The sequence below is a fragment of the Pungitius pungitius genome, chromosome 19, assembly GCF_949316345.1.
Source record: "Pungitius pungitius chromosome 19, fPunPun2.1, whole genome shotgun sequence".
Lineage (NCBI taxonomy): Eukaryota > Metazoa > Chordata > Actinopteri > Perciformes > Gasterosteidae > Pungitius > Pungitius pungitius.
In genome coordinates, this window is record NC_084918.1 from 6126069 (window position 1) to 6139632 (window position 13564).

Below are 13564 nucleotides of genomic sequence, written 5' to 3' on the forward strand. Positions count from 1 at the left end.
CTCGTTGATGGCGACGTCCTATGGCTAATGTTTCATTCATTAGCTCCTACCCTATTGGAACCGATATTAAAACAAGGTCTACTCGCTTGGCTCGGCTACAAACAGAAACAGACAATTGAGTAAGAAAACAAAAACGATCTTGAAAACGACGACGTGCTCGCTAGCTAAGTTTGTACAAGAGTTTTATTTACAGTGTTAACAAAGCAGGTGAGCGAGTCAGTCGATTCATCCTCTGTCTGCTGCTCAGAGTTTACACTCACACCAAAAAAAACAAGGGTCTAAACAGGATCCATGTTTGTTGGCGTAAAAGCAGAATATACTGTACATTGTCATGATTAACATGTTTAAAGTATTTCAGTTGGGATTTATAAGACAAGGGAGGTTAGGAGGGGGGGGGGGGTCTCTTGAGTCAGCAGCATCTTAACAGCAACAAAATGAACAGAGTCAGTATTTTAACACTTTAGTAAAGCCCCTTTCCAGGCACTGGACTTCATGATGCAACAAAATCAAAAACACAAGAGAAGGACACATCAGGCACAAAAACGGAAAAAAGGAGTCGAGTGTTCTTTGAGTTTTCAGGACAGTTCGGGCGAAAAAAAACAACAAAAATATAAAAAAGGATGAGGGAGCAAAGCCTCACTTCCTGAAAAAGGGGATGCTTTGCAACACGTGGTAAGGCTTCCGCTTCGGGGGCTCGGCCAGTGAAAAGACCTGCTGCTGGGGCACGCTGGTTGGGATGGTGATGTGACGCTGGTGAAGTGGGTGAAGTGGGTGAAGGTTTTGGTGGTGCGGTGGGACAGAACCAGAGTAACCAATGTCTATGTGGTGAAGGGGAAAAATAAAATAAAACCAACAGTTATAAATGGGAATACAAATTGAGGTTAAAATGTAAAAGGGAAAGTGCCTTGAAGTAAAATATTTCCTTACTTTTGCTTTTCTTCTGTTTGGCTCTCCTGGCATTAACAATGGCCTGTTTTCTTTGCTCTTCACTGATTTCCATTCCTGCCAAGACACACACACACACACACACACACACACGTCTAAATATTTCAACCTCCCTTTTCATCTGACATTTACCCACGGCTGCGTTTTTCTTTGGGTCACGACTGAAAGGAATTCCTGCGCTCACCCATCTCTTGGTCTTCTCTGACTCGCTGCCTCTCCTTGGCGAAGGCCTGCAGCCACCTCTGCTTGTCCTGGGCCTTCCTGCAGCACAGCCCGCACACAAACTCCAGAGTGGAGGCGTTGCGCAGGCGCAGCGCATTCCTCAGCTGCAGGCCCAGGTCCGGGTCCCGCCCGTCGGGCACGTCCACCACCTCCGTCTGGTCCATGTCCAGCCGCCCGCGGTAGTGGAGCAGGTCTCTGCGCAGCACGTCTTTTTTGCAGAAGACCAACTGGTGGTCGAACAGGAAGAAGCTGCGCTGTTGCATTTTGCCTTGTCGGAGGACCCGAGTCAGCTCGCCGGAGTGGATCAGGTCCGAGCTGAGCTCCAGCACGTCGGGCCCCTGCGACGGCAGACGCAAACATTTATGGAAATACATACTTGTTCTTCCCTGAAGGTCTGTAAAACGGACACGCTACATTTTTATTAATAGTGCAAAATGGAGCAATATTGATTAGTCGTCATCACCTCCCAGTGTAGAATGGCCACCTGCCAGTGAGCAATGGTGTCGATGCTCTCATGCCGCCGCTTCCTCTCGTTTATCAAACTGGCCACGTTCTTCATCGCCTCGTGAGCTTTGCTCACCCCGCTGTAGTCTCTGCAGTAAATCAGCAAAGGAACAGTGAGCCATAGGGTTCTCCATTGCACATTAAACTAGTTAAAAGGACATTTCCATTTATAGGAGCACACTTCAATCATGGACATCGCAAGTTATCAAACCACGAGTTCTTTATTCAAGGTGAATGAATGGCAATGGAATGGGTCAGCTATTGCTATGCCACAAATACTGTACATGCAGCTATTAGCATACAGCTTGTATTGTACAGCCGAGGCAGACAACACCATCATTGATTCCAGATATAAGGGTAACTTCTTGTAGAATGACATGTCTCCATAGCAAAAAGCATAATTTGGTCCTGAAGTCTAGGTCAAACATGTAAGTAGATGGCGTGTGAATATCCTGTTTTATATACATGTTTGTGTGGTTTGTTTGAACAAACGGGTGGAGCCTGGAGGGCAAGGAAGTAGCCATCTTTGCTGGCCTCCAGAATGAGTAAATGAAGAGGATGCTGAACATAAGTGCAAATATTAAATGAGTAGCAGGAGCAGGGATGTATGGAACAACCAGTACCTGTGGTCTTTGGGGGTGTACTTAAGCAGCTCTCCAAGCTGCAGGGGGTATTTACAGATCTTCTGAACCGGCGTTAGCAAGAAACTGGCCACGGAAATGTCGATCATCTGCTGGAGGAGCCGGCAGGCCTCGAAGAAATGCTTATATTTTCCGGACTTCATGAGGCGCTGCAGCTCAGAGCAGGCTGCTGGATGAGTGTTACAATAGTCGGAGTAGATAGAAAAGCCCTCTCCCTTTGGACAGAAATGAAGCTTTCAATGAAAATATTGAACTTCTAAATCTGGCATACAAAAAAAAGAGGTACATGGTGATAAAGTGAGCTGGTTTTGTGTGGATTACCTGTAGGAGAAAGCAAGAGCCAATTTCACTTTGATGAGGTTGGTCTTTGTCGTACTTCTTCTCCAGGTCTCTGAGAAACTGCCTCTGGAACCTGTAGATGTCCTCTATGTTGCTGAAGATGGTCTTCAGCTGCAGCTCAGTGAACATGTCCGGGTGTTTACGGCACTGACGGATGTAACCCTGGGGAGGTGCACAGAACCAGTGAGCAGACTACACAGAAGCCATGGAAACAGTTCAAACAGTTAGCAGCAGGGGGTGCTAAAGAGAAAAGCAAATATTGAACTACTTATGCTAAATGTTCCACAGAGTAGAAATGGAATACATTGTAGGGGCTGCTTAGGAGAGCAATGTATAGAGACCATTGCATTGATTAAATGACGCACGTACCTCACAGATGTCTTTCAGGAGCTTGATGTAGATGCGTTCGGTATTCATGATTTCCTGAACCACGTTGGTTCTCATCTGCTCCTTGTGCTGAGCGTTGTGTGCGTCCCTGGGAGCCGGATCTTCCTGGTCCGCGACACTCTCCACACTTTCTGCACTCAAGTCCTCCTGGTTCACTCGCACCTGAAAAACACATCCGCCGCACTCACAATGGGATCTCCTGAGCAGCATTCCAATCCCAAATAAGTCCATGTAGGTCAGGATCCGTCTTTCCATTCCCCACACAAACATGGCCCGAGACATTGCTATTTTATTGTTTGATTAAAGCTCCTTAGCAAAATAAAAATGAGAACAACAAGTGTTTAAACCAAAGAAACCTCCACATCACTATGGTAACCACATGTGCAAGTTTAACCAGCTCCTGTTTGGCGTCATCGATTCAGCTCCAAGCAATTACACAGCAGATGGCCATCTGCCAATCAAATGACCTTACCATGGTTGCCACAGCCTGCCTAATTAAGACTCAACTGTCAATCAGCTCTGGTCCCCCCAGAAACTGGTTAAACCTCTGAGATTTGAACCCCTCCACCCACACACACACACCGTGAAGAGGGCCCGCAGGGCTTGTTTGGAGTTGAGCCAGCTTGCGGCGCTTTTCTTTTGGAGAGCAAACATGCTTCAGACGCGTAGGTCAGGAAGTCCACTTACCCTCACAAAGCTGGAGGGGAACCAGGACTCCTTGTCAGCCCCCCTGCCCCACCACCAGTCCTTGTCCGGGGCCTCCAGTACGCGGATAACGTCTCCGGCCTTGAAGGCCAGCTCCTGCTCCTCCATGGTCACATGGTCCCACAGAGCCTCAGCATACACGGCGTTGCCTGAGCTTATCCACTGAGAGCAACACACGGAGATAAGATAAGAACACAATTACATGCAGGCTAAGCCCCTGTCAAACACGTACGATTATGTTTAGACTTGTCCTGTAAAACATCTCAAAGGTTCACACAGCACGCACACGGCGGGATTAAACGGTTTCATCATGAATTCGATACACGCCGTTGGAGATGACGTTCAAGTGTTGCAACACGTCAACTTTCCCTGCTGGGAAGTACCTCGTTGAGCACAGACAGCTCCACCCCTGGCCGGAGGTGGGGCGTTGCATCGGCGAGCTCGTCGAAGCTGCCGTCCTCCTCTTCACTCACGCTGTCATCCAGCGCCGCCGAGCACTCTGACAAACCATCTGCGACACATACGCAAGGGTTAGGAGCTGATAACGTCCTGACGGGATTTCAACTAAACAGGCCGGTTTTTCCTCCGGCGCACTTGTTGACATTCCCAGACTCGGCTTTCCCACAGGAAGAGATTTGCGATCAACAACAACAGCCGCGGTTCTCACCGCTGAGCATTCTGTGGAGCTTACGCCGCCCTACGCGGTCCAGTCCGATGGGGGTGCTCTGGGAGAGGGCGGAGGGTCGAAACCTGGCAGACACGGCTCTGTAGGGGGGGACCTGGTGGGAGGGGATGGGCGGCCGCGACAAAAGCTGCAGAGACGGGAAAAAGGAACGGTTAGGAAGAGCTCACTTTCTCAAGCTCTCGCCACCGCCCTGGTGGTCGTGGTGAGATATAAAAAGAGCCTGACAGATAACACTAGTCAAGACATTGAAGGAACACCTGAAACTACTGCACTAAAGCACAATTCTGTGGAGAGAAAAACTACTTTTATTTTGAGAAAATCTGTAAAACCAAAGAAATATTTTTGAACCATAACTCACATGGTTGCATTGGCAAGAAATATATTGTTTTCTTACCAAAACAAAGGGATGGATAGGCAGTATCTTTAACAACAAATTGAAGTTCCGTTTAAAAATGCTAAAAATGAATTTCCTGGTTTGGATTCCTTCATTGGGGACCAAAAACCTACAGTTTGTATTCAGTACATGGAAACATATTTCCTTCATGCTTAAGCTTAAGCTTCTAACGACTAACAACTTTAAAGGCTTACAGAAGGGAGGCGGTCTTCTTTCTCCTCGCTCTCCTCGACGCCCCCGATCACCGAGACCGGGCGCTGCCTCGTGCCTCCTTGATCGTCCCCGCTGACGCTGCATGTCTCCGGGCTCTCTTCAATCCCGCACGAGTCCCTACCACTGCTGTCCTTGTGCGAGGATGTCTCCGCTGTCCTTTCCTCGGCGCGCGTTTCTGCCCCTTCCTCGGGGATGGGGTTCCTCCTGGAAACGAGCTGCCCGTAGTCAGAGATGGGACGAGGTCTCGCGCGTCCGCTCCTCCGCCTCGGCCTGGCGGAGGACGTTTCCAAGGATGCGCCCGTGGGCGACTCTGAGAGGCTCGTGGAGGAGGTGGGAGGGGTGGTGATGGGGGTTGGAGGGACTTCCTCTGTTTGGAGAAGGGCTTCTGGCTCTGGTTGGTCCGATGTCGCCTGGGGATCAGATGAGTATCGTTTAAAACTCAATAAGCACGATAAGATAGATTTCCCCCCCCCGTTCAACGATCTGCAATTGCACACCGTGTTGGGACACGTTGGATAATCAGAAACAGAACAGCTCTGACTCAACGCAATTGTCTCGATGTATTGGCAAAAAAAACACAGTAATCACCATTTCAGAGAACTTTATCAGGACCCTTTTGACTATTCAGGTTCACACAGTGATTGACGCCACTTATTGAACACAATAAACCACCTCTGCTTATCAAGTTCAAATAGGACCTGCAACCAAAATTCCACAAATATTCCACAATTTAATGTTATCAACTTTGTATTCATATTGTAATGTATTGTGTACTCAAAACCCAAATATTGGCTCCTGGTCACTCATTGGGAAATCGCTGTTCTAAGTCTCTCAGTCAGCCTGCGATAATCAAACCTTACCTCTTGGTTCTCTCGGTCTAGGTCCGGTCCCCGGCAAATACACTGGAAGGGCACACAGTGGACGAGCACCATCGTGAGGACGCAGACTGACCTGTGCCGCTTAATTCTTTCGAGGCCGGTAAAAGCCAAGTTTCTTAGGTGTAAAAATAAAATGTTCCCGGATACTTCTCAAAGACCAAAACCCACCCTTAGCGGTGTCGTCCATGGAGCCTACCTGCTGGTGCTGCTAGCGGCCCGAGGGCCCAGGGTCCAGGGTGCTGGACTTTGATACCCTCTGCTTCAGCAAGGGGGAAGGAGTGTGTGTGTTGGCGGGGGAGCGTGGGGGGGGAGCTGTACTCGCTCATAGCTCTCTACCCTCCCACTGCAACGGGGCTGCAGAGCAGTTCTGCACAAGGGACCACTAATCATAAACAAAGCCTAATGATTAACTCGGCTCCCTCAGTGTGCCTGGTAGCACGGACCAGCTGGCTTTAGCATGTGACCCGCCAGCCGCAGAAGTCAATAAATCACACCCGGATGCCGGGGGACGGGACAGCGGAGAACGATTTATGCCTACGTCATAATTCGCTTGATACCAAAAGGGACTTTGGACACACGAGCCCGATGCAGACGGGCATCTTGATGTGGACGTGTCAACTTATCGCAGTGTGTTAGAATCAAGAGATTAAAAGATTGCTTCATAAAATCCCTTCTCAGAGGTGTGTTGGTTCCTTTCCCAGAGACAAGGGTCAAAGCCTTTGACCGGGATGATTGATCACGCTGTTAGCAAGCACTCAACGAGACTATACACAGTGTGCATCAAGAACACTTGATATTTTCAGACCCGTGTCATTTTCACACACATGGTTTTTTGTGTCCTACCTCATTTGGTCGCGGGTCATCCTCAGCTTCTTTCTGGACGGGAGGAGGTTTGTAAGCAGACGATTCATAAGGAGCAAAGAAGTCAGCGGTAGTCGGCTCGGCTCCCTCCGGCGGCTCCACGGGAACCAGGCCGGTGAGGCCCCTGCGCTGCCCGGGGCCGTCGGCGTATTCGGGGCGCAGATGAACCAGAAGGGTGCTTTCTGCGGACATGACCCGGGCTCTGACGGGCGAGGGACGGCGCTGGCGCTCACCCGTCGCCAGGCAAGGCGTGCGGCGGGAGTAGTCGTCGTGGAGACGGGTCAGGGGAGACAGCGGTGACGGAGAGGTGGAGCTGGGGGAGGGACTCCGCCTGCGTCTGGCGGTCAGGTCGGTCATGCTGCCGACCAGCTTCAGCATCGGCTTCTTGGTCATCGCGGGGCCCTTCGCGCCGCCGGCAGCGTGGCCCCGGAGATCCACTGAGGAGACGCTGGCCGTCCTCTGGATGTTCGGTGTCCCGTTCGACGCGGTGGTCCTCTGGGCGTCCTCCTGAAGCGGAGGCGGTCCCGGCGGCGGGGCTTTGCGCCTGAAAGGCGCCTTAAATATGTGAAGATTCTCTGCACTTCTGCTCAGCTTGCTCAGCACGCTCGCATTAGCGTCCTCCGTCGCGTTGTCCGTTTGGACGCCGGGCGTCCGATTGGTTCCCGTAGTCGTCGTCCTGTTCCCGGTGTCCAATAAAGAGATGCGACCGGCTCCGTACGCCCTCCTGATGCTCCTCGAGAACCGCGTGTTGCGCGCCAGCTCGTCTCCTTCGTCGTTTTCCTCCTCATCGTCGGATGCACATCGGGTTGTCGCGGCCGACTTTTGCCCGTTATATTGTCCGTTGGGCACACCGTATCCGTCTGCACACATTAAGCGGCTTCCTGCGTCATCTGGACTGGGGTACATGTCTGCCGCAGCTGTTCCATTCGCCATTTCCTGGTCAGACGGGTCGTGCTCTCCATCTTGGCTGACCGCCCCTCTGCTCTGAATACCCTGGAGCACCGAGGAGCGCAGCTTTTTGAAGGAGTCCACCACACCCAGACCCGGTAGTCCCGACCAGGACTGGGGGACGCCGTTGCTGTCGTTGCCGTGGGACGGGGCGGGACTGTCAGCGGTCGGACCGCGAGCGGGGACAGGGCCCTTCCTCGGGTTGGAAAAAAGCCTCATAATTCTTGAGGAAAAAGGCTTGCCCTCGGGTTGACCTATGACGGGGTTGGACCAGGACGACGAGTTGATGCCATTCAACTGGTTCTCGTAAGGGCCCGCAGTCACCGGCTGCACTTGGGCGGCGCACACGGACAGCTGGCACGGGACCACACCTCTGTCGGCGGGACTGTGAAACGGGTAAATGTCACTGAGGGGTCGGCTGTGGGTCCGCGGGTCAGCTTTAGAGTTGTGGAGGCCCGGGAGAGACTCTTCGCTGGTGGACGAGACCCTGTCCAGTAGTTCTGCCTGGAAAAAACCACAGATTTCTTTAAGTTCATCAGAGAGCTCTTTGCTTGTTTCATGATGGAATAGTGAATGGTCGTGAAAAGGTCATGTGATGGATACCCCTGCGCGTGCACACACAGGATCCAGAGGACGAAAACATATTTCACTGAGAACACAACATGCATTTGTCCTCGGTACTGTATTACAATGTCCAAGGAGAGCTGAGGCCCAGGTCGGGGGGGGGGGGGGGGGGGGGGGGGTGGGTTGTTGTGCCAAGGTCAGCTTTATGTGAGTGTGTGTGTCCGTGAGTGGGCTTCAGGGCAGTGGCAAATGCAGCTGAGCCTTTGAAGTGGGGCTTTGTGAGCGTGACTAAGCAATGAAACTTGCTAATCCATTGTGATTAATGCAATAAATTGCCCGGTTTTCTCCAGGTTACGTGATGATAAGGCGACGGTGTGGGGGAGGGTCGTACGGCCTTCAAATTAGTAAAATAGTTTAACTCTTTATCCTCATTCATGCTAGTAGGTGTTTCTTACAAGTTACATTTAGCTTCTCTCAGTGGGAAAAGCAGATCAGCAACAACATTACGATGGCTCGGCTCTTTATGAATGAATGACTCAATAGTCATGATGCCACTTCTACAACTCCCAACTGTTTGGCAGATGATCAAAAATTAAAAAAAGGAAACTTAATTACTATGAGAAAATATTTAGACAATAAACGATACAGAGGATACAGTCGACAATGACTAGGAAGGGTTAGTTCCTCCATTAGTCCAATGGAGTCACACTTTTCCAGACTCACTAAGAAACAATTACTCTAAAACTAGTTTGTTGAATTGCATCAGTCTTTCCCCTACCATTATAACAGGCGCCCCCCTGAAAAAATGTGCAACACTGTGCATGCAAGTTTTCTCACAGTAATTGGAATCATATAATAAAAATTGCTTATTTATCATATTCTTTAAGGTTTAATTTAAATAGATTAAATGGATTACATCATCATATTCACATCAGTTCACACCTAAAATATCGATCACAACATAGAATGTTATAATCTATGAATTAGTTGAATACTTATAAATGCTAGTTTCAACAGAAAGCTGTGTGTGTGTTTGGCAGCAGACAGGCTTCCTCGGTCTAACTCTCTGTGGGACGTCCCGTCACCCGTGAGCGGCTGCCTCCATCACCTCGAACGCGCTACGTGAACACAGAGACACCGCCGCCAAGCACCGCTGCTGACAGACAGTAAACACCCCCCTCCAAGAACAATGTGCTGCTCTCACAGCCACGCTGAATTGTCTTCTTGTGCTCCTCTCCTGCTGGGGGGCCACCGTTGGATGAGTCACGTCGAGGCCGCAAAAAAGGCTTGTTTGCTCCATCGCTTTTTCAGGCGGAAAGATGGGCGATAGGGAAGGAATTTCTACAGCCCGAGAGGCTTGTTTTTTCATATTGTTTTGAATACTCTCGACCCCTACGACACCTTTCTGCCCCCCCCCACCCCACCATTTGGCGCCGACTATCAGGGGCCAATCTGCTGTTAGTCAGGACCCGGCTGACGCAGACGGTGGCTCGCACCAAAAAAGACACACACTTACTAATTGCTTTATACTCCAACAAGTCCACAGTATGTTTGCATTGCTTCGAACAATACCCGGTGACGTCTAAATGAGCCGTATTATATTTATAGTCCAAATGCATCAACCTGAATGACAATGCTAGCTTTGATGTGCACAGTGGACAAACTTGTTCCACTGTTGAAGTGGTGTGTTGGCAACACAACAGTTAAAACCAGATTCAACACCGACAGCTGCAGTTTCCTTAACTACGAAAAGCTGTTCTTTATATTGTATTCTTCTCCAAGAAAATAAATATAAAAGGGAACACTGATTCTTTACTTGAGGTACTGTAACTTTGTTCGGTCAATAATGCGCTCACAGTATGGGAATATGTTCATTTAGCTCTAAAAGTCAAGATCACAAATGTTTAAATATTTTACTTTCATATATGTTTTCTTAAAAGACAGAATAAATAAAAGCAGTTACTAGGTCCATGTCCACAGCTAAACATGTTGCAACATAACGTGCACATCACACACAACTATCTGTGAATTCACAGCACTTTTCCCGATGAACTTTCCTACATAATTCCGTACCGGGGTCACTGTTGCTCTCAGGCTTTCTTCTGATAGGCTGTGGATGGGGAGCCGTGCACTGGTGTCCTGCTCCAGAGTTAATTAAGAGCTCAGGGAGGAGCCCCCCCCTCCCCACACACACACATAAGGACACACAAACAGACACACACACACAAACATGGCAGCCAGCTGGAACCAGCCTCAGATTAGACTCCCAAGGATGAAAACACTCACCAAGATACATAAACAAGTAGAGAAGGGCTCAACGCATGCACTCCAAAAAACACGCGCGCAATTAGTTAGAGCATCCTTCCGCATGTTGCACGGCCCGTGTGCATGTCCACTCACACACAAGTGCGCACTGAGCTGAGCACGGAGGAAGCCATTTCAATCACAGACTCCCTTCCTGTTTGGCCACAAAGCTCAGGCAGTTATGCAAGGAGTCATAAATGTGTAGTGATTAGTGACCTCCTACCCATAGTTCCCCTCTGCAGAGTTATGTCCCGCCCGAGGATAGGATGAGTCCCATTAGGCCGGAATCAACTGGGCATTATATTGAAAAACTACTAGACACACAGTATCAGGGGAAGGTTTGTCTGTCATTTTCCCTTCTGTGGATTAACTTCTGAGACAGAGACAACCGCCCCGGAGCAACACCGTCGTTCCGTTCACATTACGGGTTGTCTATTCCTAAAACAGCACACCATAATGCTTCAAACAATGCATCGCCTGAATTAGCTAAATCAGGGTGCGCAACATGCGTTCTGTAAACTTAGGCTGCACATATGTCCAGAACTAGAGGTAAAAGTTCACTGTGTTTTGTCTATCAAATGAAGAAGTTCACATTGTGGTGCCTTGAGCATCGATGCTCGTACACTGACGCTACAGCCGGGTTCTTAGCGAGAAAACTCTGAAAGAACCGGGACCAATGTGTGGGACAGGGAGTGTGTATGTTTGTGTGCGCAGCCCATTCTTCTTCCATCCCAGTAATAATCTTATTAGCTGAGCGTTACCAGTCTGTGTTCAGGACTGGTTTCATCTATGCATGATAACATAATCGGGGCGACAACTAAGCTATTCAGCGCAGACCGAGGGGGACATCCGAAGCTTGTAAACGGCCCACGAGGGCCTTGCAGCCGGGGCCCACTTGGCCTGTGTGCGCTCCACTTTTTAAAGGGTGACAATTTAACCGATAAAAGGAAAAAGAGGATACATGCAAAGCGTGTCACCTATTTTGTGGTCAAGTGAGAAGAAAAAGACGTCGCGTCTGCATCACATTAACACATGCGTAACAGGTTCAGTTTCAGTGGGCAACGTCTCCTATTTGGCCGTGACCCAGTTCCTCATTTTTTTGTTTTTATCCGTAAGAATGAAGTAGATCTTGGAGATGCCCCGCCTCCTTCCATAGAGCGTGGGAAGTACAGTTACAGGCGAAACCAGGGAGTGTCACCCCTCTGACACAGACACTAACTTCACTGATCTGCCACTGCGGACTGTGGCAGACGGAAACCTAACACCACACCGTGCACAAGGCTCAAGGAGGACAAAAACAACACTGAGTGTCGCTGTCGACAGTTGAACCTGACAGCGAAGCAACAATAACCAAACCACTCATTATTTAAAAACCACAAAGAAAAAAAAACGCGTTTCTCGAGATCACAAATCCACTGATATCACGTGTGGATCTGAGACCACGGCGAACGCCGGTCTGTGAGCTCAGGGAAAGTATATGCTCGAGGTGTGTAATGAATGAGTATTTCCCTTTTTGACCAAGTCACAGCACTTAAAATGCTAAGTTTCTTCTTTGCTCAAGTAATCATGAACATTCTTGGACATTGTTCTCTCTTTTGTGACTCATGAGGTACAACAGCTTGCGATAAAGTTATTATTACATCATTGTAATAAAATAAAGTAGAACCTTGTGTGCCGACACTATGCACCTATGGCATAACATTCCATCTGGGGGGGGGGGGACACACACACACACACACACACACAAAAACAAGATATTTAATTATGAGTAAACAGTAGTCATGGCTGCAGACTCCCATGTGTGTCCAAGTCAGTTCATGCTAAGAGCAAAGCGGACTCTGGAGGAACGAGGAGCTATGGCAGCGGGTCACACGGAGGAGTTCCTTTAAGCCCTCAAAGAACTCAGGGGGCCAAAACTGCTTATTTACGTGTGCATTAATTAACTTCCTTTGGCCTTAAAAGCTCTTTGCAGTTGGTGCCCCTAACCCCTCCTTCACCAACTCCCTGCACAGCCTGGCGTCTCCCACATCACTATAACAACCAGGGCCAACCTGCTCCACAATGGCCCCCTCGAACAAGGACACAAGAGCCAGCAAGCGACCGTGTGTGTGTGTGTGTGTGTGAGTTGTTGCGCGTTTGTTTCTTAAAAGCTGTGAGTCACGTCATGAGTCAAACACAACTCTCGCTCACCCTGCTCATAGTCGCTGATGTTGTCCCTCCTGACCTTTTTTGGGGGGGGGAGGGAGAGAGGGAGAGGGGAGAGAGGGGGGGGGGGTCTTCTTCTTCTCACATCAACGCAGCAGCTGTTTTTCGTGGTTGGGCCTCGGTGAAGCAGCCCGGGTTCCTCTGCTCGCTGCCTCGCGCTCCTGGTCGTCGTCGTCTCGTAAAAACATGTCGGTTGCACACAGACACACACACAAAAAGAAAGAAAAAAAGCAGCCCCCCACACACACACACACACACACGCGCGCGCGCGCGATAAATGCGCTGGGGCTGCTCACTAGTTACCCGGCAACATGCTGAGACGAATGGCTGGCGGACCTCTTGAAAACTCGTTGCGGTTGTTGTTGTTTTTTTTTTCGCTTTCACCGAACAGCAACAAAGTTGGAAATGAAGTAACGGAACAAAAATAAATAAGTTACGCTGAGGTCCATGAAGAAAGGCTCGGTATTTCTATGATGTCTCCCGTTCAAATAACGTTGGGTCTTTCTTGGAGGACCGAGCTGGCGAGCATCATCGACGCACTTGTTGCAGTGTGCCCAGGGGGGCGTGGCTTAGAGAGGTTACTATCGTGGCTACTGGTTGACCACAGCGTGACAATCCGGCTAACAGCCAATCATTATTTAGTAGGCGTCTCCAAGACCGCCCAGCCACGCCCACCGGGGGGGGGAAAACACACTTCATTGAAGAAAAAAAAAAGAAGAAAAAAAGAAATGCTACTCCTCATTTCCGGCGGCTCCTTGAACAAAAAAAA

At 49.5% G+C, this 13564-nt stretch overlaps 1 protein-coding gene across 3 annotated transcripts; it reads right to left on the bottom strand.

The window, feature by feature from the left end:
- Positions 1–188: 188 nt before the first annotated feature.
- On the bottom strand, positions 189–13340 carry spata13 (spermatogenesis associated 13). Of its 3 annotated transcripts, none has more exons than XM_037455511.2 (13): positions 12781–13340; positions 6757–8226; positions 5017–5445; positions 4411–4555; positions 4127–4254; positions 3726–3905; positions 3021–3200; positions 2634–2813; positions 2295–2527; positions 1631–1760; positions 1130–1505; positions 928–1002; positions 189–818 (listed from the first exon to the last, which is right to left on the bottom strand). In XM_037455511.2, the coding sequence occupies exons 1-13, from the start codon at positions 12787–12789 to the stop codon at positions 637–639; spliced, it is 3717 nt and encodes a 1238-aa protein (XP_037311408.2). In that variant the 5' UTR covers positions 12790–13340; the 3' UTR covers positions 189–636. The 3 variants fall into 3 exon arrangements, with proteins under 3 accessions (XP_037311408.2, XP_037311411.2, XP_037311412.2); XM_037455514.2 differs by lacking the exon at positions 12781–13340 and adding an exon at positions 10360–10404; XM_037455515.2 differs by lacking the exons at positions 6757–8226; positions 12781–13340 and adding an exon at positions 5896–6713 and having other exon boundaries at positions 199–818.
- Between the last annotated feature and the right edge of the window lie 224 nt (positions 13341–13564).